Source organism: Mastigoproctus giganteus, chromosome 4 (genome assembly GCF_048544385.1).
Source record: "Mastigoproctus giganteus isolate SK-2022 chromosome 4, ASM4854438v1, whole genome shotgun sequence".
Classification (NCBI taxonomy): Eukaryota; Metazoa; Arthropoda; class Arachnida; order Uropygi; family Thelyphonidae; genus Mastigoproctus; species Mastigoproctus giganteus.
The window spans coordinates 197,674,133-197,700,699 of NC_143578.1; the positions used below are offsets into that span (position 1 = coordinate 197,674,133).

The following is a 26,567-nucleotide window of genomic DNA, read 5'->3' on the forward strand; positions in this document are numbered from 1 at the left end:
GAAGAGCACAGTACCGTGCACCTTACGGGACCATGGGGGTGTAGACTCTTCAAAGAAAAATGGTCCAATTATAAACTCTGCTGTGAATCCACACCATATTGTAACATATGGACTTTGTAGCAGTCTTTCATGCACAACAAATGGACAAAAAGTTCCCCATTTTCAGCAGTTTTGTGCATTTACAGCCCCATGAAGAGTGAAATGTGCCTCATCAGACCACAAGCTCATTTGAGCCTACGTATCGTCAAGTTCCATATGAGCCAGAAATCGTAGAAAGTAAGTCTATTCGTTGTTGCTGATCACAAGACTTTAGTTCTTGCATTACGTGAATCTTGCATGGGAACCAGTGTAAAAATTATTCGAAGCACTTTACGTGCACTAGACCAAGGAAAGTTCAAGTCTCTTGACACACCTCTGGCACTACTGATGTAGTGTTTTGCATTCTGACCATTGCAACCGCCACTTAATCCACTACCTCTGTTCCAATAAGTGGTGATCCCCTGCCGGAATTACACCTAACTCCCCGATCACTTCAAATTTCTTTATTAGTTTTCGAAGCCCCACTGAAATCAAAGGTCCTTTACACAAACCTTTAAGTTTCTGATATTCATGTAGTGCTGCATTAGCATTATTCTGCTAGAACAGGTTTACTAAAAGAGCACATTCCTTTTTTGTAAGAACCATAATGGTTATTGACGGTGGTATTGGCCTTTCTGCTTTTATCTAACAGGATGTCATTTGCGTAAGCAATGTGTCTTGGAATAAATGACAACTTTTACATATGTCAGTGACATTTTTCCCCATGGTGGCAGAAATTTGAACTAATTTTTTTTCTTCTACAAATCGTTTCCCCATATCCTAAATGACACACCCACCGATTTTCACAGCGCTAACTCTAACCGTTTTGACACTATGGTCTCCCTGATGAATATGGAAACTTATTTTATAACCACCCGGTATAAAGTAATCTCCAATAAATTCATGAAGGAGAAAGTGAGAGAAGTTAAGCAAGTTTATGAGAAGTTTATGGCAGAGAATGCAAAGAAAAGCAAAAATAATAATCTTTTGTTAATGCTAATTCTAGAAGGAAACAGACGTATCAAATTGGCCCACCAGATATGAATGGGATAACTATTGATGAGTCTGCTTAGGTTGCTGACAAGCTAAATAAATATTTGCATTTACATTAACCTGCAAAAATATTTATAAGGATGGGAATACCAGAAGTATACCAATTTATAACTAGGAGCTAAATAATTTTGAGATAATGCAAAAGAAATTGATGAAACTAAAAGAAAACAAGGCACCTGGAGCTGATAGAATCTAATCAACTATATTAAAATAATTAGCAAAAGATATAAGCACAGCTTCAGCTATAATTAAGAAAGTATCCTTGGATTCAGGGAAGAGCCATATGACTTAGAGATGTGCAAATGCTCTTCAATTCACAAAGGGTGGGGTGGGTCAAAGGATGAGGTGAATAATTAGAAACCTATAAGCTTGACTTATGTACCAGGGAAAATAAAAGTCACTGGTTAAAGAAGTAATGCAGGCTCATCTACACAGGAATACAGTTTTATGGCAATGATGTGATGGATTTGTTAAGTGACAATTCTTGCTGTTCAATATGATTGGATATTATGATGCAGTATCCAATCAGATTGAGAATGGAAAAATAATTCTGACATCATATATTCGGATTTCAGAAAAGTTTCTTAGATAGATGGACTGAGAAGTGGCAACTGAAGAAAGACCACTAGTTAATAAGTTGTCACTAACTTGTAAAAATTTATCAATGTTATCTGTATTAAAACCTACATTGTTACGTAGCAACCATTTGGATAATGGTAAGCTGTTTTCTTCATTTCCATCTTTTTCATCTACAACTGAAATTTCATTTGAATTTAATTTCAATTTCTTGAAGCAATACAATATGGTTGTCGAAGTAATGTTGTTCCACACATCATTCAATAAATTTAATTGGATGATGTGTGGTATGATATAGACTCGGTAAGTTTCTGTTCTCTTTGAATGATCAGATGTAGAACTACAAATCTTTTATAAAATCCTTTCAAACTCTTGATTACACCTGTCCATTGGTTGTAAAATTGTTGTCACATTGGGAGATAGAAACACTAGCTTAATGTTGGATAAATTTTGAATCTGGGGATGTACAGGACAGTTATCAACCAACAATAATATTTTTCTTCTTTTTGAATAGCTCCTTATTCCAATCATTTATGTATTCATGAAAAATATCCAAAGTCATCCAAGCTTTCTTGTTTCCAGTGTAATCCAAGGGAAGTTACCTTATGCTTTTGAAACACTGAGATTTTAACAATTTTCCGACGAAAGTTTTTTTTTAATCAGTTCCTATTTGTCATATTTGTGCATATGAGCACCGTCAAACGAGCCTTTGTTTTTTTCCACTAACACATTTCCCCCCTTTGAATTTAAATGTATCGTGAGCTTATGTAGCATCAGCCCAAAAAAAAAAACAACCACACAACCATTCCTTCTAAAAGTTTGTCCAGTTCCTCCTTGAATTTATTTAAATCATCAGCTTCCACAATGAGAGATGGAAGTTTGTTCCAGTAATTAACCACCTGCTGGCTAAAGGCAAATTTCTGGAAAGCTATTCTACAACTGTCTTTCCTCAATTTGAATTTATTTTTTATTTTTTTATGTAAACCCCAAACATGAGAGGAATCCCCCGCAGGTTCATAATCTGAGCAAGCAGAAGAATCCCATCAGAATTCAGCATGCTCAACCCATTCAAGGCCTTATACATCTCAATCAGATCACCTCACAGGTGCCTACTCTCCAGATGCTGCAATTTGCAGAACCTAAGCCTTTCTTGGTAAGAGAACCGCTTTGTTCTCCTCACCAATCTTGTTGCTCTTCTCTGTACATGCTCAAGCAACTCTATACCCTTCCAAAAATGAGGCCTCCAGACCTGTACGCAATACTCAAGGCCTGACCATTGCTTTATACAAAGGGACAACCACCTCCTTTTCCCTGCTAGCAAAATTCCTGTATATCATTGACAATACCCCATGACCTGCTCTGGCAGCCTGTCTGCATTGCTCAGAAAACTTCATATCTGATTGCACAATTACTCCCAAGTCTTTTTCATTTTCTACCACTGTAAGTGTAGTACCACACAGTTAGTACATTCCTTTGGGGTTACTTCTATCCATATGCAGTACTTTGCATTTGTCAATGTTAAACTTCAGTTGCCACTTCTGTTGTAGATGTCTTCGTCATTGAAATCTTTCCTGATTTCTGCCCAAACACGGTCAATCCATTCATTTGCCATTATTGGATCTGCAGATCAAGATTATCAACCAATTTTTGTATAAACAATGTTAAATCATAGTGTTCAGATGGTCTGACCACTACGATTCTGACAGTGGGGGAGATGTCCCACCTGCTTTACAAAATAGATATCGCCATTCTCAAGAATTATTAGCGAGTTGGACTAGAAGAGTTGGAAAAGAAGCTTCCTATATCTAAAATAAAGGTAATCCCTGTTGATTTATAATATATTTTTATATAAAAAATAAAAAAATATGTAACATATATATTATTTATTTATTTATTTCATTCATTGTATACAATGCAATAAAATATTTATGTTATTGATTGGTTGATTTTAAAGTTAATTATTACATTATTACACTGAATTAGAAAATTTAATACAAATTTTCTTAATACATTATTTTTTTTTTTTTTTGCGGGTACAAAAAATGCGGGTTGGGTTTGGGTGTAGTTCCAGTTACTGCAGGTATAAGCCTAATACAGAAGACCCATGCAGCATGGAACCTCCATTATGCCAGGTGCAGTTTCAGGCCTTTCACATGGGGGATATGTCTAGGAAGATTTAGATCTTTTTTTGCAGATCAGTTTGTTCTATTAGTTCCATTCCTTTTATTTATGATGCCTTTGGTGGATGAATTGATAAATTAATGAAATTTTTGGATATGGCATATACAGAGTAACAGTATGACCAACCATCTCCTTGACACAGCATGGCCTCATCAATACCTCCAACATGCACACTACCATTATACCAGGTGCAGTTTCAGACTTTGTATATGGGAGGAGTATATCCAGAGTTATTAACAATCCCACCACTGTGAAGGTGCAAGCACAGGATTTAGCTGTCTCAGGACAACTGGATTTCACCAAAATTTGATTCACTTCACTCACAAGTGGAAACTGTTTGTTCATTCTTTAAAAACTTATAGAGCATATTGATCATATGGCAATTATATTTTATGGGCACTATAACATGAATAACTACATTTCTATTCTATAATGAAAGCTAACATTAATTTAAATAAAAAACAATAAAAAGAATTTTAACTTTTAAGAAGTTAAATAAAAAAAAAAAAAAAAAAAAAACTGTATCTAATTGCTATTTTTATGCAGGAAAGAGGATTAAAACTCAACAATTCTGATATATACCATGTCTATCATTTCTTGAGGTTTTCGGTCCATTAATTTCTGATACTGTATTAGCCAGAAGTCCTTCATTTCTTCTAATCTATGTTGTTCCATTTCTTGCTAAGAAAATATAAATAAAATGGTAAATATTTGCCAAAACACATAAACATAACCAAATTTTCACCTTTGTTCATTACATCACCACAGTTTTGCAATTGGGGCCATGAACTGACAGCTTATGATTCAATTAATTATAACATTTCAGAGAGATGCATATGGATTTAATATACTTTTTTGTACAATTTTATACTGTTCATATAATTTTATAATCAATAACTAAATAAAATACATAAGTAATGAGGAAATTTCATAAAGCTGTCATCAAGCTTAATTGAATAATGTGCACATTCTGCCTTATGAATAATGAACAATGCTACCAATCTTTGGTTGTTGTAGTGGGATTTATTGGCACAAGGGCTGCTATGGCCAAATTGTGCCACCAATATTTGGAGGAATGTTAACAGAAAGGAAAAGTTTAACCCTAAACTGACACAGCGGTTGCTCAGACCATGAGACATTTTAACTTCTCATTTGTGTTGGTTTTAATTTCCTTGTGGTCACAAATTTTAAATACCATTCCACTATTTGTTTAACAATATTCTTATAAATATGCCTTGCTTTTGCATGGGCATTTAAAAAATACCGTTTTCAGTGGTAAGGTAACATCAGAATTTTCCTCTTTTCTTAACTCAGGTAAATTTGGTACTCTACTGTGATTTCAAGGGTCTTCGCAAATGCAAAATCTTTGGGATTTTCTGCACATAAAATTTTTTTCTGTGAACTGTTTTGCCACTTTATTTACTGATTCCTGATTTAATAAATTTGAGTTAAATTGGGCTAACTTACTATAGCTATCTCACTCTGTGTTGATAAGTTTATAGTTTGGAATTTTGTCAGTTATGCAATCAGTCTGTTGTTAGAAGTAGATATTACTGGATAGTGATAACAAGTATTTACAGTATTCAGAGAGAAAAATAAATCTGAAGAATCTACTGTAGTGCAAATGGGGAAATGAAAATAGGTGTTTGTTGTTCCATCATAAAACAATGAAGAGATTACGTTGGTCTAATGTTTGTTCTATCTAGCCAAAATTATTTGTTTTGAAACTTCCCCATAAGTGATTATAACCAATAAAATCATGAAGGAGAAAACAGTTCAGGAATAAGGCTTGACAGCCTTATTCCTGAACTGCTGCATAATTTTTTTTACATAAGCCCAAACATTTCCATGAAATTATCATATTCATTATCTTGATATATTTTCCTCTGGCTTGTTTCCAAAAAATGGACAGTTTATTATTCAGCTTTGGTATCTCTTCTTTTTTGAAAGTATAGTTTACCCTGTTACCTAGTTTATCCAATTTTTATTTCCGATGCCCATCCAATTGTTCACAACATTCTGGTACAGAGATTGATTTCTTTCCTATAGTGTCAGTTTTTTTTTTTTTTTGGAGGGGAGAGGGGGATACTGAAACATAGTTTAACAGCAGCCTGGAAAACAAGGTATGGGGGATTACAAAGCATATCGGGGATTCTCATGAGAGAAGTAAATATATGAGCTGTACAAGCAAAAACAGGCAGAAATACATGCTTGTAAACTGATGCTAGGAGTGTAGTAAATAAGTTTGATGAATTTGAAGTATTGATTAAGCCCGTAGTTCTCACTCGCGGTACCTCAGACATTGCATCCAAAATGCAGATTTTTAAATGCTTAGTTTTTAGCAAAATATTTATCAGATAATTATGAAATTTTAGTGATTTTATCATGTATTTATTTCTGATGACTTGGAATTTAACGTGTTTTGAGGAAAATAAAGCAAACCAAAACTGTCTGGCCTATCACAGTATCAAAGTAAAGTCATGTGATTTCTCAATAATTCATTTTCTCACTTCATGTATATTTTTGTCTAGTTTAGCTCTTAGGAGTTTTTGCTATCCTAAGTGTAACTTCTAGTTGACAAAAGGATGTCATGTGCTATTGTTTAATTTGTAAAAATTTACTTTGTAACTAATGTACTGCACTTGACAAACGGTAGCCACATTCCCTCCAGAGGTAGCTGTTTGTAATTAGTGTTCCACTGAAATAGTCTTTTATTTCATCTCCAGCTGAGGGAAGAAACTGGAGTTTACAGTAATTATTCACTGATGAGTCCTGTTGTTTACAAAAATTACTAGGCAACTGAATATACTGAAGTGAATATACAGCCAATTTTCAGCTATTTCTCCTCTTAGAAATATGGATGTACAGTAGACACAAGTCCTAGAAACACTGTTCTGAGTTTGTGCTTTTTCTGCGTAAAGCTATTTTAAATTTTTATTTTGTGCCATCTAATCATGGATATATTTTTAGTAAGAGGAACAAAGAGAAAGTTAGATTCTGCAGAGTGAGAAAAGAAAATCTGAGAAAAGCTGTGAACGAGTCGAGAACACCTCAATATGACAGACCAAGTGACAAGTGTAATCATGACCATTCACCAAGTCCGTCTGCAAACAAATCGGCTCCAGATAAGAACCAAAAAAAAAACTGACATTATCAAAATGAATATTTGAAACATGGCTTCTATTATTGTGGTGATGAGCACAATCAAATCCCTCTGTGTTTAAAATTTGAACAGAAACTCAGCAATAACTGTATGAAACTCTCTCTGCTGATGACACATTTTGAAAGAAATCATTGCTTAAAACAGTAAATCCATTTGCTTATTTTGAAGAGACAAAGAAGTATTACGTAAAAAAATACTTCTTTGTTGAATCTATATTTGTGAGTCGTAAAAAAGAATTATTAGAAGCCTCAATGAAAATGTCAAGCTATAGCACAGCTTGTCAAGAAGAGGCCCACACTATTGGCAAAAATTTGATAATCCCTTGTGCTACTGACTTGTGCAAGACGATATTTGGACCCAACAAATCAGCAATAATAAAACAGGTTCTGCTCTCTAATGACATAGAAAAAAGAAGAATTTTACTTTGCTCAGTGGATCTTCACAACGAACCCATTTGTAAAATTAAGTTGACGTATTATTTTGCCTTGCAACTCAATGAGAACCCTGATGTCTGTTTGTTGTTTGGTTTTTAGGAGCATTAGCAACTAAGGCCATATTGCTCCGGGATATGCAGTGGTCATTCCCTGACCTTTCCGCATCCTCCGTATTTGGCGGTGATGGGCTCGAACCCCGGTCTAATCAAGAAGCGTGTGCTACGCACTGCTGCTCCTTTCCACTTGGCTACGGAGGTGCCAAGTGGAAAGGAGCAGCAGTGATGTCTGTAGCCTAGATGTGCTGATAGTATTTGTTTGTTACTTAGATAATGGTGAGCTGTGTAATCAGATTCTTATCTATGACAATTTGAAAACCATTACAACAGGAGCTGATATTTTTGAAACAATCAACAGCTTTTTTTGTGCTCGTGAAGAAGAAGGAGACGTGTATTGGCACTGTCTGTACTGATGGTGCCAAGGCAATGCAGTGTCCCACTTCAGATGTTATGAGAATTAAGGCAGTATCCTTGATTCTCGTAACCCTTCCTCTTAAAGTAGTCACTGTATACTCCACAGAGAAAATTTATCTATGAAAAATATTCCAGCAAAACTGAAAGATATTTTTAAGACTAACAGAAATCATCAAGTATGTGAAATCAAGACTTTTCCAGAAGATTTGCGACGAAATGGGCAGCAACTATGACTTCTTCCTTTTTTTTCACCAAAGCACATTGGCTGTGTCAAGTTAAAGTGCTGATGAGATTCTCTGAATTATGTTCTGAAATTCTGACTTTTTTTACTGATCATAAAGCTGAAGCCACAAGGAAAACAACTCAAGATAAACTGCAGAGATTCATTGACGTTATGCCTAGTGATTATAATTCACAAGGGTTTGCATACCTTGCTGATATATTTGACAAACTGAATGCACTGAATCTATCACTTAAGGGTAAAAACACAACACTTTAAATGGTTAATGATAAAATCTCTGCATTCAAAGATAAAATTATTCTTTGGAGAAAGTGCTGAAGCAGGAAAATATGAAACCTTCGATACTTTTACTACATGCCTTGTTCAAAAAATATCTATTGTGACTGATATCTATTGTGACACATCACTCCAAATAAAATTTTTTGTTCCACTATCTTCATTCAGATGTACACTCATAATCTGAGTACAGTAAACCCTCAATTTAACAGACTAATAGGGGAGAAGGAATGTCCGTGAATGCCAAAAGTCCGTTGAATGAAATGTAACGTGGGGGGGGGAGCATTTTTTATTGTTCTTAATGTAAAAAAAAAACTTTAATACAATATATAGTACTGTACAATATAAAATTATGTTGCAATCTGGCCTTTGATTTATGGGTAGCAGAAATAGTGTTTTTTTACGCTGTAAATTTCACAAACACGTGCTACTGAGACGCCTTGTTCTAATTTCGCAACATCATCATCATCATCAGCCATTTTCAATCCACTGCAGGATGAAGGCCTCTCCAGCAACTTTCCAGTTCCTTCTGTTTTGAGCACTGACCATCCATTTACTACTCAAAAACTCACGAATTTCATCTATCCATCTCCGCCTTTGTCTTCCAGGTTTTCTTCTAGCTCCTCTTGGGTACCATTCTGTTATTTTCTTAGTCCATCTGTCATCATGTCTTCGAGCTATGTGTCCTGCCCAAGACCATTTTAGTTCTTTAGTTTTGATAAGAATGTCCTTTACTTGAGTTTGCTGCCTAATCCACGTGTTTCTCTTCTTATTTAACAGTCTGATTCCCAATATAATTCGTTCCATTCTTCGCTGTGTAGTTCTTAGCTTCTCTTCCATTCTTTTGGTGAGTGCCCAAGTTTCACTTCCATAAGTCATGGTGGGGAGTATACATTGATTCATTATTTTACGTTTCAGACAAACTGGGATATTGCTCTTCAGTATGTGACTATATTTCCTGAATGCTATCCATCCAAAATTTATTCTTCTCTTGACTTCCAGCCATTTATCATTATTACAGCTAATAACTTGTCCCAGATAAGTATATGACTCCACCTTTTCAATTACTGCTCCTTCAATCATTATTTCCCTTTCCATGGCATACTTGTTCATCATTACTTTTGTTTTAGCCATATTCATCTTTAGTCCAAAATCCTTACTAACTGTGCATAAGTGATTAAGATTTTCCTCTAATTCTTTGGGATCGTGGCTTATGACCACAATGTCATCTGCAAATCGTAAATGGTTTAGGTACTCTCCGTTCACATTGATACCTTTCTGCGACCAGTCTAATCTTCTGAAAGCAGTAAACAACTTCGGAGATATTGTGTCTCCTTGTCGAACTCCTTTCTCAATTTTAAATTTGCTACTGTCTTTGTCTAGTCTAATAAAGGAGGTAGGGTTTTCATATGTTTTCTTCAAAATCATAATATATGGAGTATCGCCTTGTCTTTCCAGTGCCCGAAACATTGCCTTATGCTGTATGGAGTCAAATGCCTTTTCATAATCCACAAATGCCAGGCATAATGGTGTTTTATATTCATTTGCTTTCTCCATTAGCTGTGATATTACGTGAAGGTGATCCATAGTTGAGAATCCTGTCCTAAAGCCAGCTTGCTCTTTCGGTTGATTCTCATCAAGTATTCTTTCTAATCTGTTAGTAATGACCCTTGTGAACAACTTGTAGATATGGGATAACAAGCTAATTGGTCTATAATTTCCAATTTCTGATTTATCTCCTTTCTTATGCAGCAAAACTATGATTGCATTATTCCACTGCTTAGGCATCGCACCTTTTCTAATGCACTTTGTGAAGAGCCTTGCCAGTTTTTGTGTTATGTCTCTTCCTCCCAATTTTAACAACTCTACAGTAACTTCATCTTCCCCCGGGGCTTTCCGATTCATTTTCTTCAATGCATGTTCTACCTCATCAGGAAGAATATCGGGTATGTCATATCTGTTGCTACTTTGCAATCCATCTTCCCCACTGCTGGTATCATTCCCTCGCTCCTTGTATAATTCTCTATAGTAGTCTTCTGCTATTTGAATTATGCCTTCTCTGCTGTTTATAAGAACACCATCGCTATTCTTCAGTTTCAGTATCATTTGTCTTTCTGTATTACTGCTCATGGCTGCTGATTTACATCCTTTGTTTTCCCTTAATGCTTGTTCTACTTTTCTTGTGTTAAATCTTCTTATGTCCTCTCTGAGTCTCTTTCTAATGGCTTTGCTTAACTCAGTATACTCAATTTTCTCCCTGTCAGTGTTTTTCTTGCTCTTCATTTGTCGTCTTTGGTTCATCATGACAAGTGTTTCTTGACTAATTTTCTTCTTCTTTGGATTTCTGTTTCCCTATAGGTTTCTTGGGCTTTATCACTTTCAAAAAGTTGTAATATTCCTCGTCGATATCTTGGTCCTCAGCAGTCTGCAGAAGCTCATACTTGTTCTTAAGTTCCAGTACATACTGCTTTTTCTCCTCTTCTGTTATCTCAAAGACCTTTGTATTATTTACTCGAGTCAGTTTTTTCCTTTCCTTTCCTACATCTATATCAAGTGTACATCTTACCATTCTGTGATCACTTCCAACATTTACCTTATTCAGGACGGTAACATCAGTCACAATATATCTTCTGTTAGTGAGGATGAAGTCGATTTCATTAGTTGTTAATCCATTTGGACTCTTCCATGTCCACTTTCTGTTCACCCTTTTCTTGAAAAAAGTGTTAATTACTGACATTCCTTGAGATTCTGCAAATTCAACAAGTCTTTCACCTCTTTTATTTTTTCACCAATTCCAAAATTCCCTATAGTTCCACTTTCTGCGCTGTTTTGCCTTTTTCCAACCTTAGCATTGAAGTCCCTCATAATAATAGTGTAGTGGGTTTTCTGCTCATCTAGAAGACTCTTAATTTCAGTGTACATTTCTACAACCTCTTCATCATCATGGCTCGATGTTGGTGCATAAATCATTATAATCTTTAGCTTGTACCTCTTAGAAATCTTGAGTATTAGTGTTCTAATTTCTCAATTAGCTCTAATTTCTGTGCTACATTTAAGTTCATACGCTTTCTTTTAATTCTTCTATCACTTGATGCCATTTTAAACTGTAAGGACTGCAAAATTAAAGTCACAATTCAAAAATCACAGAAACACTCTTTTTTTTAATTTTTTTTTTTATGAGAACCCCAAACACGAGAGGTATTATAACCTATAGTACTTAGTACCGTGCTTGGGTTGGAGGTTGAGAAGACGAAAGAAGATATTTGTTGATATTGGACTTGAACTTCTGTAGATTGTAATTTTCAGGAAATACGTATGAAGGAAGGTTGTTCCAGAAAATGGCAGTTGAATGAATAAATGAGGAAGATGAAAAGTTGGTTCTGTGGGTTTGAAGTTGGACAGCAAATGGATGTTGGCTGGTGGCGGCACGTGTTCGGACTGTTTTGAAAGAGAGAGCGGGAATTATAGAAGCCAATTCAGAAGAACAGTGCCCATGGAAGTATCCGTAGAAGAGGCATGCAGCAGAAACAGTGCGTCTATGAGAAAGCGAGTGGAGAGACTCTGTTAGAGATGAATCATTAATTAACTTAACTGCCCTCTTCTGAATGGAATCAAGAAGCCTGAGAGAGGTTTTGGGGGCACCACCCCATATGTGGGAACAATATTCCATGGCAGGGCGGTTTTGCGATTTATACAGAGTGAGCAGCTGTTTGGGAGAAAAGTAACGCCGAGAGCGAAAGAGAAAACCAAGTTTTTTAGATGCAGAGGAAGCAATATTTGTAATGTGCTTGTGCCAAGAGAGATTAGAAGTCAGGGTAATCCCCAAAAGAGATATATCATTTTGCCTAGAAATCGGAGTGTCACTAAAGATAAGCATAGGAGCAGAAGAATCCTTTTTGCGAGATATAAGACAAGATTGAGTTTTAGAAGGGTTGAAATCAACTAAGTTGTCTTTGCCCTACTGGAGAATTACCTGAAGATCAGCATTTAAGGAATTGGCAGCAGATTTTCCAGAACTTGAAGCTGATTGAGCTGGACAAGGTTTCTCAAAATGGAAAGTTGAATGCAATGTGCTATCATCGGCAAAACTATGGATAGGATTTCCAGTCAATGGAAGAAGGTCATTGATATACAAGAGGAAAAGAGTGGGGGAAAGAACTGAACCTTGGGGGACACCGGCATTAGTGGAGAAGTTAGAAGACAGAGAGCCATCTACCATCACCCTCAGTGAGGGATCAGAGAGAAAACTGGATAACCAATTACTAAAAACAGTTGGCAAACCATAAGATGGAAGCTTGTTTAGAAGACCTTTATGCCAAACACGATCAAAAGCCTTTGAGATGTCAAGAGCAACTACTTGTGTTTCACCGAACCTTTCCATTGAATTAGTCCATAAATGGGTAACATAAGCCAGAATATCACTAGTGGATCGACACTGACGGAATCCATACTGGCGATCGTTGATCAGACGGAAGGTTTCTAGGTAGTTTAAGAGTTGGAGGTTAATTGATTTCTCCATTACTTTAGAAAGAGTAGAAGTAATTGCAATGGGACGATAATTGGATGGGAGGGATTGGTCACCCTTTTTTAGGAACTGGCTGGATATGAGCAAATTTCCAAGCAGAAGGAAAAACACCTTTGGAATAAGAAAGTGAAAAAAGGCGGCAAAGAATAGGAGTAAGTTCAGGAGCACAAGTTTTGAGAACAAGTGGAGAAATACCATCAGGACCTGGAGCTTTCTTAGCATCAAGATTCATCAAAATCCTTCTGATATCCTTTTGACGGAAGACCACAGGAGGCATTGAATGGAGCGTGTTAGGAATGGTGGGAGGTGTTTTACCAAGATCATTAATACATGAGCTGGAAGAAAAATGGGATGCTAGCAGGTCAGCTTTATCCTTGGCTGAAGTGACAACAGAACCATCTGGTTTGGACAGAGGTGGGAGCAGAGATGGGCAAAAGTTGCGGCCAATAGCTTTGGCAAGAGACCAGAATGCTCGGCTACCATTAGGGCAAGAAGCAAGTTTTCTACTCTTAGCCTGTTCAAACTCTAGTTTGGACTGATTAATAACTGCTTTACAATTGTTGTGAGCTTTGGTGTAGGCAGAAAATGAAACTGAAGAATTAGAAACAAGCCAATTACGATATGCAACATTCTTCTCTTGGACAGCCTTAGCACATTTATTGGAAAACCAAGGTTTAGATAAAGGACGAGATTTTAAAGTGGAGTGTGGGATAAAGGATTCCATTCCTGCAAGAATAATTTCACTGACACGATCTGAGCAAACGTTGACATCAGAAGTTTTGAAACAGTAATCAGACCAAGGAAAAGAAGAAAAGAAGTCTCGCAGGTCATCCCATTTTGCATTCTTGTAATGCCAAACAATACGAGGTTCGGAATAGCCACGAGATAAAGGTTCCATTGGAGAAGAGACAATCACCAAGTTGTGATCTGAAGTGCCTAAAGGACCTCTCACTTCAACCTTGTACTTTGGAAGGGTTGTTTGTGAGAAAAAGATCAAGCGTATTGGCTGTATGATTAGGATTGTCCGGTATTCTTGTAGGTAAATGAACAATCTGTGTTAGGTCATTAGTAATTGCAAATGCCTCAGCATCTCGACCTGCTGGGTCAGTGTGACTAGAAAACGGAAGCCAGCTGGAGTTGTGAACGTTAAAATCACCAAGGAAAATTATCTCACTGTTAGGAAACTTGGACTGGAGAAAATCAAATTACCTCATTGTGTAAAATTCATCTGTTGTTGGGACAACAGATGAATTTTACACAATGAGGTAGAGAGATTTTAAGCCAGAGAAGATCAAAGAGAGGAGATTCCAAATTGCCAAGTCTTTGACAGGGAATATCAGAACGGACATATGCACAGGTACCACCTTTGAGGCGAAAGGAATCATACAGCAAATAATTTGGACATCTGAGATGAGCAGTAGTTGAATCAACTGATAACTGAGATTCAGTCAGAAAAAGTACATGGGGTTTGGAAGACTGCAAGTGGAAATGGACATCGTTGAGATTAGAATTGAGACCACGTATATTTGTGAAATGAATTAGGAAGTCCTTGGGAGGTTTAGATCTTTTCGCAGATAAGCTTGCTCTATTATTTTGACAATTCATGGTGTAGTCAATAGTAAGAAAAAGTGGGTGGGACATGCTGTATGAAGTAATGAAATTTTTGGATATGGCGTACACATGGTAAGAATATACCCAGATCCTTGACATAACGTGGCCTCGACAATGCTCTCCGCATACACACTACTCGGACTCCCTCCAGTCACTATCTGGCAGAGTAGAGGTAGCAAGATTATACACTACCTGATCCGGAAGCTTCCTAGAGAGTTACCAATAGGTTCAGTCCGGTGTACTAACTAGCGGCCGGCCTGCGAACACCGCTTTAGAGCTGTACCCTCGAAATGTAAGGAATATTGGATCTCGCCACGACATTCATCATAACCTCAAAAATCATCAATCATACTGCATGATGGAAGAGATAGGGAAGGGTTGGCCGGAACTTAGCTCTAGAGACTAAACATGGGTTCCATCACTTCAAGCCTCCAATAAGCAAAGTGGTGGTATTTCACCGGTTGATGAGAGTCATCTACCACCTAGTACTGCCTGGTAAAACATAGAGGGGCGGCGTTCCTCCATGTGGTGTGGGCGCCACACCTCGACCCCTGCTTACGTTGATTCACACCTGGGTGGTCACCCACCATGTACCTGTGCATGAAGGTTATACCCAGGATTACTAACAGTCCCACCATCGTGAAGGTGCAAGCAGAGGATTTGGCTGTCATAGACCGTCCGGACTTCACCGAAATTGGGTCCACTTTGACTTGAGTGTCACCCGAATATCAGTTCCATCAGCGTTTTAGACTCCCAGGTAGCAAGAACAGCATGTCTGGCATATCTGAGAGAATGTCTGTGACAACCTCAAGGACCAAACTTGTGTACAGAGTCAAGGACTCTGTACACAACCTGACCGCACAACAGCTTGAGGCGGACTGAGACCGAAACAAAGTGAGTCGGTAGACCTGAGTGTCCGAGTCACGTTCAGCTTACAAGTCACCACCTGCTCTTATCTGTTATCTATAATCTGGGAAAACAGCTATTTGAACATGTTTTCCGAAAGAATAAAAAACAATTTCCTGAATTTGATTATAAAAATAAAATTAGGTAATTAACAAAACAATAATGGAAATAGGTAATTATTATTAATAATAATACTGAAGTTTTGTATAACCTAAAAAAAATAATATGGTTGAGATTAATATGTACATTACTGTATTATTTGTCCGGTCCGTTCAATCCGAAATCCGTTATATCAAGGTCTGTTAAATCGAGGGTTTACTGTATATCCATTTCCATGCTGTTAGTGGGTTATTTGGTTTTCTTACTGTCTTTAGCAACGTTCAATACTTTTGTGTGACATCTGTCATGTGAGACCATTGGAATATCAGTTGGGATGCTAACTGGAGTGTTGGATGCTGTGCTTGATTTAGTTTAAGGTGTCTTTTCCAGAGGTTAATAGCACAGCTTTAACCCAGTTAGTTAAAGAGGTGCGGGGGATAATGATATACCTGTTTGAACTGCTGTTGAATGACAGTTTTGAGTGTGAGATACATAACAGTGACTAGACATGGTCAACATAACTTGTGTGCATGTCACAGGATATGTGACTTTATGTTCTATTTTGTATTTTTAAATTTTCTTTCTGGTTTTCCACATTTCACATGATTTAGAAAAGGCTGGGTGGCTTCCTTTGCAGTTGGGGCAAATAGCAGTTTTGGCTGAACAATTTGCTTGTGTATGGCTCTTTGGAACCACAAATAGGACAAATGGCATCACCTCTATATGCCTGCTGGGAATGGCCATATTTCTGGCATTTAAAACAACGAATGGGATTCAGGATGTAAGGCTGAATTTGGTAGTTTAAATAGCCAGCTTTTACTGAGCATCGCAAATCTGGATGGTTGAAAGTTAAAATGATGGATCGAGTTGGAATGAGATTTCTTCTTTTTTTTTTTATATTCATTATTTGTTTGGCACTGATTACTTTTTTATTGGTAAGTTCCTGAACTAATTCTTCTTCAGATACTGTAAGTAGGTCCCACTCTGTGATGACATCTTTCGATCAATTTAAAGTATTGTAGAGAGTAACAAATACTGGAAACCCACCAAATGTTGTTGTTTTGAGCAGTCATTCAGAATGTTTTGAGGTGGCTGTTTCAATCAGGAGGTCTCTGGATTGTAGTCATTTAATCACTTTTGGTGATCTAGTGATGGATTCCAAATATCTTTAAATAAGAACTGGTGATAACCTGCCCACATACGAGAGAGAGAGAGAGAGAGAGAGAGAGAGAGAGAGAGAGAGAGAGAGAGAGAGAGAGAGAGAGAGAGAGGGAGGGGGGGAGTGAATCACCACAAAGTTGGGCATGTCATTGCACTGTGCAGTTAGTCATTTTCATTGGACATTTCTGGTCATGAGCTTTGAAGGCTCTAAATTTGGAAAGTTATTTAAATCCATAGCTGCTCCTTTTAGCCCAGGGTGATGGACTTTTTTCTCCATAGTTACTAGCCCCATCATAGGGAAGCAGAAGTAGTGCTGAAGAGTAACGAAGCAAGAGTAGGAGAGCAGTACATTGCTAGCAGAGGTAGCAGTAATGCTGCAAGTGGGATTATCATAAATGTTATTAGCAGGTGTAGCAGTGATGTTGCAAGCAGGGAAAAAAAAGCTAATATTCACCCTTGGAAAAAACACTAATAATCGCTTGGAAACTATCACATGGCACTTGGGACCAAATAGAATAGTGTTATTATTACATTTAAGTATATTAGTTTAGTTTGGTATTCTCAATTATACTGAATTTAAATGGAAATAATGCCCCAGGCTAGAGCAGCAAAGCAAGGGGCTCAAAGTAGCACGAGTTCTGTGGCTTAGAGAACTGAAGGAGGTAATTCCCCTACAAAGTCATGGCCTAACAAAATGGGCTACTTGTGCAATGTTTGCAGACTTTTCTAGAACAGGACATGATACATCCAACAAGGATGCTTTTGAGTGTGTTGGATGCAGAGAGAGAGAGAGTGTGGAGATTTAAATCCATAGCTGCTCCTTTTAGCCCGGGGAGACAGACTTTTTTCGCCAAAGGAAAACTCAGCATTCTGATGGGCATTTAGGAGAGCGTGAAAAATAGAGTGCATGGCCTCAAAGGAATTAAAGGGGGCATCGAGCTCTCGGATACCCAACTCATTGCCAGAGCACACACTTGGGGATTGCTGCTAGGTTGTCAGCAGCAACCCCCAAAGCAGAATGCACTGGTCCCATAAGACATAATTGTTGTTGGTAACTCTATAGTCAGAAAAACAGGAAATATATTGATCAAGAAAGACAAGTGGAATAGGTCGAAGGTATGTTGTTGTTGTTGTTATTTGGTTTTTAGGAGCATTAGCAACTAAGGCCATATTGCTCCGAGGATATGCGGTGGTCATTCCCTGACCTTTCCGCATCCTCTGTATTTGATGGCCACGGACTCGAACCCCGGTCTAATCAAGAAGTGCGTGCTACACACTGCTGCTTCTGCCCACCTGGCTACGGAGGCACCTGGAAGGTATGTCTGCCAAGGGCAAAAGCTGGTGACATTGTAGAGTGGATACAATCTTTTAAGGGCACAAAAGGTGATAATGTTGTACACATTGGCACTAATGATATTAAGAGTAGTCTGCTGATTTAACAAGTACAGGGAAATATTGAGGAAAAGTCATGAGTTAGAGTTAAATTTGAAAGTGCCTACAATTCTGCCCAGTCTCAATAGGAGGGAGTATATGAGATCCATCCAATTTGTCATCCAATTTGGCCCTGGAGAGATTGTGCAAGGTTCTTTTTTTTTTTGGTAGTTGTTGGCGCATAGGCTTTTGTGGCCATAATGCACCTCCCAAGGTTTTTGCAGTACTTTGATCCAAGCCCGAGGCGGGAATTGAACCCACGACCTTTGGGTTTCCAGGCAGGCACTTTACCCAACCAGCTAGCCCGTTCGGCTGTGCAAGGTTCAAGGGGTAGAATTTTTCTCAGCGTAATGTGTGCCTGCTAACAGGAAAGATTGCTCTATAGGGATGGGATACATTTCAATAGAAAGGGTGCAAGAATATTTGTTGATGCTATCAAGGCAGTGTTAAGTGGTTTAGAAAATTGCTAGCTTGGGGGAGACTAATAGATTAAAAAGAGCCACAGGCAGAGATGAAAGTGATTCTCGCACTGCTTCTACTAGAACGGGCAGCAGCCTGGAAAGCAAGACGTCAAGAATTTTAAGGCCTGCTGTGAGCCATCATGGAAGAAATAAATATATGTGCTGTGTTAGGATAACTAAGAGTAAGCACAGGTGTATGTACACTTGCATGTATACCAATGCTAGGATGATAGTAAATAAATTTGATGAATTTGAAGTGCTAGTCAAGTCATGGAATGCTGACACTGTAGAGATATCAGAGATGGGGTGTCACTCAGATAAAAGGAATGCAGAATTTGAATATGGGGAGTACAATGTGTACAGAAAGGACAGACAGCAAAGGAGGGGTTATGCTCTTAGTTAAGAAGCACATAAAATCTAAGTCAGTGCATGCCTTTGACACGGATAGCCAGTGCAATGATAAATCAGTTTAGAGAGGGCCAGTTAATTGGAATGTCTCATAATGTGGTATTTTAACTTTCCAGATATTGATTGGAACTTGTGGGTTGGTCACTCACACACTAGCAAGATTTTGGATTTACTGGATGATTGTTTATTACAGCAGCATGTTAGAGAGGCAACAAGAGAGTGAGTAATATGCTCAGTGATTAATCATGCATAAAAAATCTTAAAATAAAAGAATCACTAGGTGGTGGTGATCATAGTGTATTGATGTGGGATTAACTTAAACTTAGGTGGGCAGGAGCAGAAGTGCGTGGCACACACTTCTTGATTAGACTGGGGTTCGAGCCTGTGACCACCAAATACGGAGGATGCGGAAAGGTCAGGGAATGACCACCGCATATCCCTGGAGCAATATGGCCTTAGTTGCTAATGCTCCTAAAAACCAAAAACAAACAAACAAACAAACTTAAAGCTGTAAGTACTATCAATGGTGAAGGGAACGGTTTTTCTTTTGTAAAGGTGATTAAAATGGTCTCACACGGGTTTTAAATTCTATACAGTGGGACCAACTGATAATGGTACCATCAGCAAATTTTAAATTCTGGAAGCATTCAAGGAAATAATCATAGAACCAACTATGTTTTTGATACCAAATAAGAAACACTGTTCAAATCCTAGACCTAAATGGAAGTCAGATGAACTAATGAGGCTTGAGGCAGAGAAGAAAAAATGCACGCAATGGATATAAATGAATATGGATATGAATATGAAGGGACATAAATTGCAACTGAGGAATGATGGTTGCAGAATAGATGCATGGAAGTTTGCCTTTAGCCAGCAGGTAGTTGATTGCTGGATCAAACTCCTTCGGTTGTTGTGGGAGTGGATAGTTTGAATAAATTCAAGAAAGAACTAGATAAACTACAGGAGGGAATGGATAGGTGAAATGGGAATGGATTTTTTTTTTTTTTTTTTTTTTGCTGATGCTGTATAAGCTTCCTTGCTTTCTTTAATCATTTTCCACTACTAATATTATTAATACTAACATTTTGCTTAACTTTATAAGACTCAGAATTATGTAAACTTTCTTGCTCTTTAAACTTTAAGCGTACTTTTTTTTATTTCATTTAACTTTTGCTTTTTTAATTAAACTAACTAATTTTTTCAAATCTATAAGGAAATACTCATATACCGAAACAATGTTTTGGTGGATTCTGCTCATTAGTTATTTAAGAAAACTTTGAAATGTATTTTTCAATTTACGCCACTCTACCACAGATGATCAGTGAATACTGGTGAGAGTTACATATACCAGTACAACCATTCTTATTTTTATATTATCTTCTTCGGCTCTTACTATAAATGGAGTAATATTTTATTATAGATAGTACTATAGCTTATTTTAAATATTACTATACATTACAGCTTGGATGCATTAATTACAGCAGCCAAAAGTTATGATAATCAGTACTATAAAGTACAGTGATTAAAGTAGTGTGATAATTTCTAGTTTATGTGTCGCTCTACATTTAAAAGTGCATTATATGTTTATTACATTTAAAAGTGTATTAAAAGTGTACTAATTGTATTATAATTAGTATTTTATTGGAATACTATAATTTTTTGTAATTTTAGTTTAATTTCATTTAGTGATAAATATCCAGTGGTAAATTTTTTTATTTGTGAAGGATTTACTACTATTATTTTAATTGCAGCCAACTTAACATTGTTAATAACAGGTCACTGCAAGAAGATTACCTTCCGATTACTGTTCCAGTTGGTTAGCTGGCTGCTTCTTTATCAGTCATATCGAATGCAGCTGTCTTTTGACTTTGACAAGTGCTGTTAGTCATGAATGTAGTAGTCATGAACAAATTTTTATTCACTACTATATATATATATATATATATTTTTTTTTTATTTTGATTGCTTAGATTACTTAAATTTTTCTGATATCTATTTTCTATAGGGTATTAAGGTGTATAATGAACAGGAGATTTAGTTAGCGCTAACTAAATCTCCTGTTCATTATACACCTTAATACCCTATAGAAAATAGATACCAGAAAAATTTAAGTAATCTAAGCAATCAAAATAAAAAATATACATCAAGCACGTATAATAGTCCAATTGCCACAGGGCAATGGCATTAAAGTAGCAAGCGATAAATTAAAAATAATCAATTAGACATTAACAATAATAATAATAACACAAAATATATATATATATATATATATTTCTCGATGAGGTTTTTTTATATATATATATATATATATATATATACAAAAATGTGTATATATATATATATATATATATAGCGTAAACCCTAAACACTATATAAATAAAAAAAATTATTCAACTATCATTTTGCAGAATACTGATGAACACAGATGATTAATGACGATCACCAGTGATTAACATCGACATGATAAAGCGACGTTTTGTATATAGCATCTTAATAGCATCTTTCAAGGAAGATCTTGGGGAGGAGTGATTGCGATGTGGATAGTTAATTTCACACCTTGTACTAAAATCAAATATTGTTCCCCATACCTTCCAATTCAGAGGCATCGCTCAGCTGTTTCTATAGTCACCTCTGTTGCGGCTTTGCTCAGAGGGGCATACTAGAAGAAAGGAAAAAGTCAAGGAAAAAAAAAAAAAAAACCCATTGAAGATAGGTATCAAGGAAAGTGATTATATTGGAAAGTCACTTTGAATTAGTAACTGAAAGACAGCATAATGTTGAACATTTTCCTTCAGCGAATAAAAAAAATAAAAATAATAAAAAAATTGTTCTTGTTCATTTTCTGGCATGACCACCAGGTCAGTGGAATATATAATAAATCAATCAATACAAATGTCATTTTTTTAGCAGTCACGAGCTCCGGCTTGAACCAGTCCACTCAAAGAGCATATGCCATTACACTTGCGCTCCAGACCACTAGGCTACGCCAGACCAGATGACTGTCAGCAATACCTTTCAAGAAAGAGCTAGGAATAACTGTAAAATAATCATGGAAAGCATGAATAATATATAACTGGAAAGTTATACATGCACGAGGCAGTGTTAGGTGGGTCGAAAACTGCTAGATTGGGGGGGGGTTCAGACTAAAAGCAATGCTTCTATTGTAATGAGCAGCAGCCTAGAGACCAAGTTGCTGGGGACTTCAAGAGCTGCTGGGAGTCATAATGGAACAAGTAAATGCACAGGCTATGTTAGGGTAACTAAGAGTAAGAACAAGTGCATGTATACTTGCATGAACATTAATGCTAGAAGCATAATAAATAAAATTAATGATTTTGAAGTGCTGATCAAGACATTATCAAAGGCAGATAGTATTGGGATATCAGAGACATGGTGTAACACAGATATAAGCAGTACAGAATTGGAATTTGGGGAGTACAATGTGTACAGAAAGGACAGACAGGGTATGAAGGGAGGAGGGGGTTATGCTGTTAGTTAAGAAACACATAAAAATCTAAGGAAGTGCATCCAGTTGACACAGGTGGACAGTAGAATGTTGAGTCTGTTTGGTGACATAAACACTGGGAAAGTGAAAATGAGAGTATGAGTATGTTATAGGCCTAACGACTCTGATGAGTACAATGAACAGTTGTGCAGAGAAACAGAATGGGCCAGTAAATCAGAATGCCTTGTAATGGGGATTTTAACTTTCCAGATATTGACTGGAACTTGTGGATTGGTCACTCGCACACTAGTAAGACTTTTTTGGATTTATTGGAGGATTGTTTTCTACAGCAACATGTTCGAGGGGCAACCAGAGGGAGTAATACCATTGATATGATTATCAGCAGTGATTATTCATGTATTAAGAATTTGCATATAAAGGAACCACTAGGTGTCAGTGATCACAGTGTATTGATGTGGAATTAACTTAAAGATGTAACTACCATCAAGGGTAAAGGAATGGGTTTTTGTTTTCATAAAGGTGACTACGATGGTCTCAGACAGTTTTTAAATTCTATACAGTGGGATCAACTGATGATGTTACCAATGGTGAATTCTAAATGGGAAGCCTTCAGGAACTTAATCTTGGAGGCTACTATGCATTTTATACCAACTAAGAAATATTCTTAAAGTTATAGACCTAAGCAGATGTCAGATAACCTGATGAAACTCGTGGCAGAGAAGAAAAATGCATGGGATGCATATAAATTATCAGGTAGTAGCAGTAGTGGCATGTGATGCACGAAAGCAAGTGTACGAGCTTATGCAGCATTAGCCAAAAAAAAAAAAAATTTCACACAACAGAAAAACACTCTTCTGGAAAGGAACAGAAAAACACTCTTCATTACTCATTATATATATAAATTTTAAAAAATCAAGTGGAATGCACAAGCAGTAGTAGTAGTGGCACGTGATGCAAGAAAGCAAGTGTATGAGTTATGCAGCATCAGCCAAAAAAAAAATTTACAAAACAATTCCCTCTAAATGTTTGTCCAGTTCCTCCTTAAATTTATTTAACCTATTAACTTCCACAACCACAGATGGAAGTTTGTTCCAGCAATTAACCACCCGCTGGCTAAAGGCAAATCTCCACACATCTATTCTACATCCGTCTTTCTTCAATTTGAATTTATGTCCCCTTAGGTTCATAATCTGAAGAAGTGGAAGAATCCCATCAGAATTCAGCGTGCTCAACCCATTCAAGGCCTTATATACCTCAATCAGATCACTGCACAGGTGCCTAGTAAACAGCCACTGCAATTTGCGGAATTTAAGCCTCTCTTGGTAAGAGGATCCCTTCATTCCCCTCACTAATCTTGGTGCCCTTCTCTGTACACACTCAAGCAAATCTACATCCTTCTTAAATGAGGCCTCCAGACCTGTACGCAGTACTCAAGGCGTGGCCTGACGATTGCCTTATACAGAGGGACAATCATCTCCTTTTCCCTGCTAGCAAAATTCCTGTATATCATTGACAAAACAATAAATAGTTCAGACACAGCATGGGTTTGTTACGGGGAAGTCTTGGCTGACCAATTTGATTGGATATTACAATGTGGCCACAAAGGAACTGGATGCAAAAAATAATTTTGATTTCATATACTTGGAATTCAGGAAAGTTTTTGATACTGTTGCACATGGAAGACTGACTGCTGTACAAATTGGAGTGGTATGGAATTAAGGGCAAATTACTGAAATGGTTAAAGGGATGACTGAGTGGGTTGTTGTTGTTATGTTTAGATTTTTCTGGTGCAAAGGCCACTTAGGCCATATTGCATCTATCATATTATTTAATACTAGTTTTACTGACTTCTCTGGAAGCAGTTAGAAATGGTTATATAAACCTATTTGTTTTAGAAAGAAGAAAAATTCTGTCAGGTTTGAATTTTCGCCTATGATACGTCTAAGTGACAAATACTGTAAATTTGAGAGAGAAGTCAATGAAATTAAACGAGAGTTGTTATACAAGGTGCATTCCAGGAGTATGTGTTTTATTGTGAGTGGTCTGTGGTAATGACCCTCCACAGTGAACACTCTGGGGTGTCATTACCTGGTAACAGGAATGTATGGGTCAAATGAGTGTGGCCTATTCGGGCTCTGGCCAGGACTACCTCTTCTTGTCTGTTAGCATTAGCAATAGCATTAGTAGAGGCATTTGATGCAAGAAAGCAAGCTTATGCAGCATCAGCCAAAAAAAAAAAAAACCACTTCCACTTCACCCCTCTGTTCGTTCAAAATACCTGTCCAGCTGAGCCTTAAACTTATTTAGGCTATCAACTTCCACGATAAGGGATGGAAGTCTGTTCCACCAACCAACCACCCGCTGGCTAAAGGCAAATTTCCGCACGTCTATCCTACATCTGTCTTTCCTCAATTTGAATTTATGCCTTCTCAGGTGATTATTCTGAGCAAGAGGAAGAATCCCATCAGCAGTGAGCACGCTCAAACCATTCAAGGCTTTATACACCTCTATCAGATCACCTCGCTGGTGTCTAGTCTCCAGACACTGTAATTTGCAAAACTTAAGCCTTTCTTCGTAAGAGCACCCCTTTGATTCATTCACTAATCTTGTTGCCCTTCTCTGTACTCGTTCCAGCAGCTCTACATTCTTCTTTAAATGAGGCGGGGCCTGATCATTGCCTTATACAAGGGAATAATCACCTCCTTATCCCTGCTAGAAAAATTCCTATATATCATTGGCAATACAGCATGAGCTAATCTTGCAGCCCATCTGCACTGCTCAGAGAACTTCATATCTGCCTGCACAACAACCCCCAGGTCCCTTTCATTCTCTACCACTGTCAGTGTAGTACCACAGAGTTGATACGTTGCTCTGGGGTTGCTGTTTCCCATGTGTAGTACTTTACATTTGTCAATGTTAAACTTCATTTGCCACCTCTCAGCCCATCTGCTCAACCTTTCCAGATCCTGTTGCAGCAGCATAGTGTCAGTAGTGTCCTTGACAACCCTGCCTACCTTTGTATCCTCTGCAAACTTCAACATTAAGCTTGATATACCATCATCAATATCATTTATGAATACAGAAAACAATAATGGACCCAACACTGAGCCCTGAGGAACTCCACTAATAACATTAGTCCACGACGAGCAGTGTCCATTGATTACCACTCTCTGTCTTCTCTAAGCCACCCTTTTATCCACAGCAGCAATTTGCCTCCAATGTCACACTGCTCCAATTTGTGCAGCAGTCTTCCATGAGCAACAGTATCAAAAGCCTTTCTAAGATCCAAGTATATAATATCAAAGTTATTCCCTGCATCCAGTTCCTTTGTGACTGCATCATAGTATCCAATCAAATTGGTCAGGCAAGACTTCCCCTTAACAAAACCATGCTGTGTCTGAGCTATAACGGAAGTCTTGTCTAAATGATCCTGCAGTGCTTCTTTAACTAGTGCCTCCATTAATTTTCCTGGAACAGAAGTTAAACTCACAGGTCTATAATTATTTGTGTCAGCCTTTGATCCTCCTTTGTGAATTGGGGTCACATTTGCACATTTCCAGTCTGTGGGTACCTCCCCTGAGTCCAAGGAAGCTCTCATAATTATGGCTAAGGGTTTGCTTACTTCCTCTGCTGCCTCCTTTAATATAACTGGATAGATCCCATCCACCCCAGGTGCCTTTCTTGTGTTTATCTTCAACAATTTCTCCTCCACTTTACTCTCAGTTATTACAAGATTCTCTAGCTTACTGCTGGAGTTGAATACACCTCTGGCTTTCCACTCGCTAAATAACTCCTCATGTGTGAATGTCATGCAAAATATTCATTTAGTTTGTTAGCTATCTGAGCAGGATCATCAACAGTTGACCCATCGATATCAAGTGGACCAATCTGATTCATCCCCTTCCTTCTAGAGTTTACATAAGTAAAGAACTCTTTGCTGTTTTTCTTTGCATCCCTTGTCAAAGATTTCTCGTAATCTGCCTTCGCCTGCCTAACCTCCTTTGTATCTTGGTTACAGATCAACTTG

The 26,567-nt window shown here is 37.4% G+C and overlaps 1 protein-coding gene across 1 annotated transcript in view; it reads right to left on the bottom strand.

Moving 5' to 3' along the window:
* LOC150087313 (E3 ubiquitin-protein ligase LRSAM1-like) overlaps positions 1 to 26,567 on the bottom strand; it is a 533,929-nt gene that overhangs the window by 77,391 nt on the left and 429,971 nt on the right. The window contains exon 16 of the mRNA XM_090372443.1: positions 4,471 to 4,569. Within this exon, the coding sequence (XP_090228569.1) occupies positions 4,471 to 4,569 (99 nt within the window). The remainder of the gene's footprint in view (positions 1 to 4,470; positions 4,570 to 26,567) is intronic.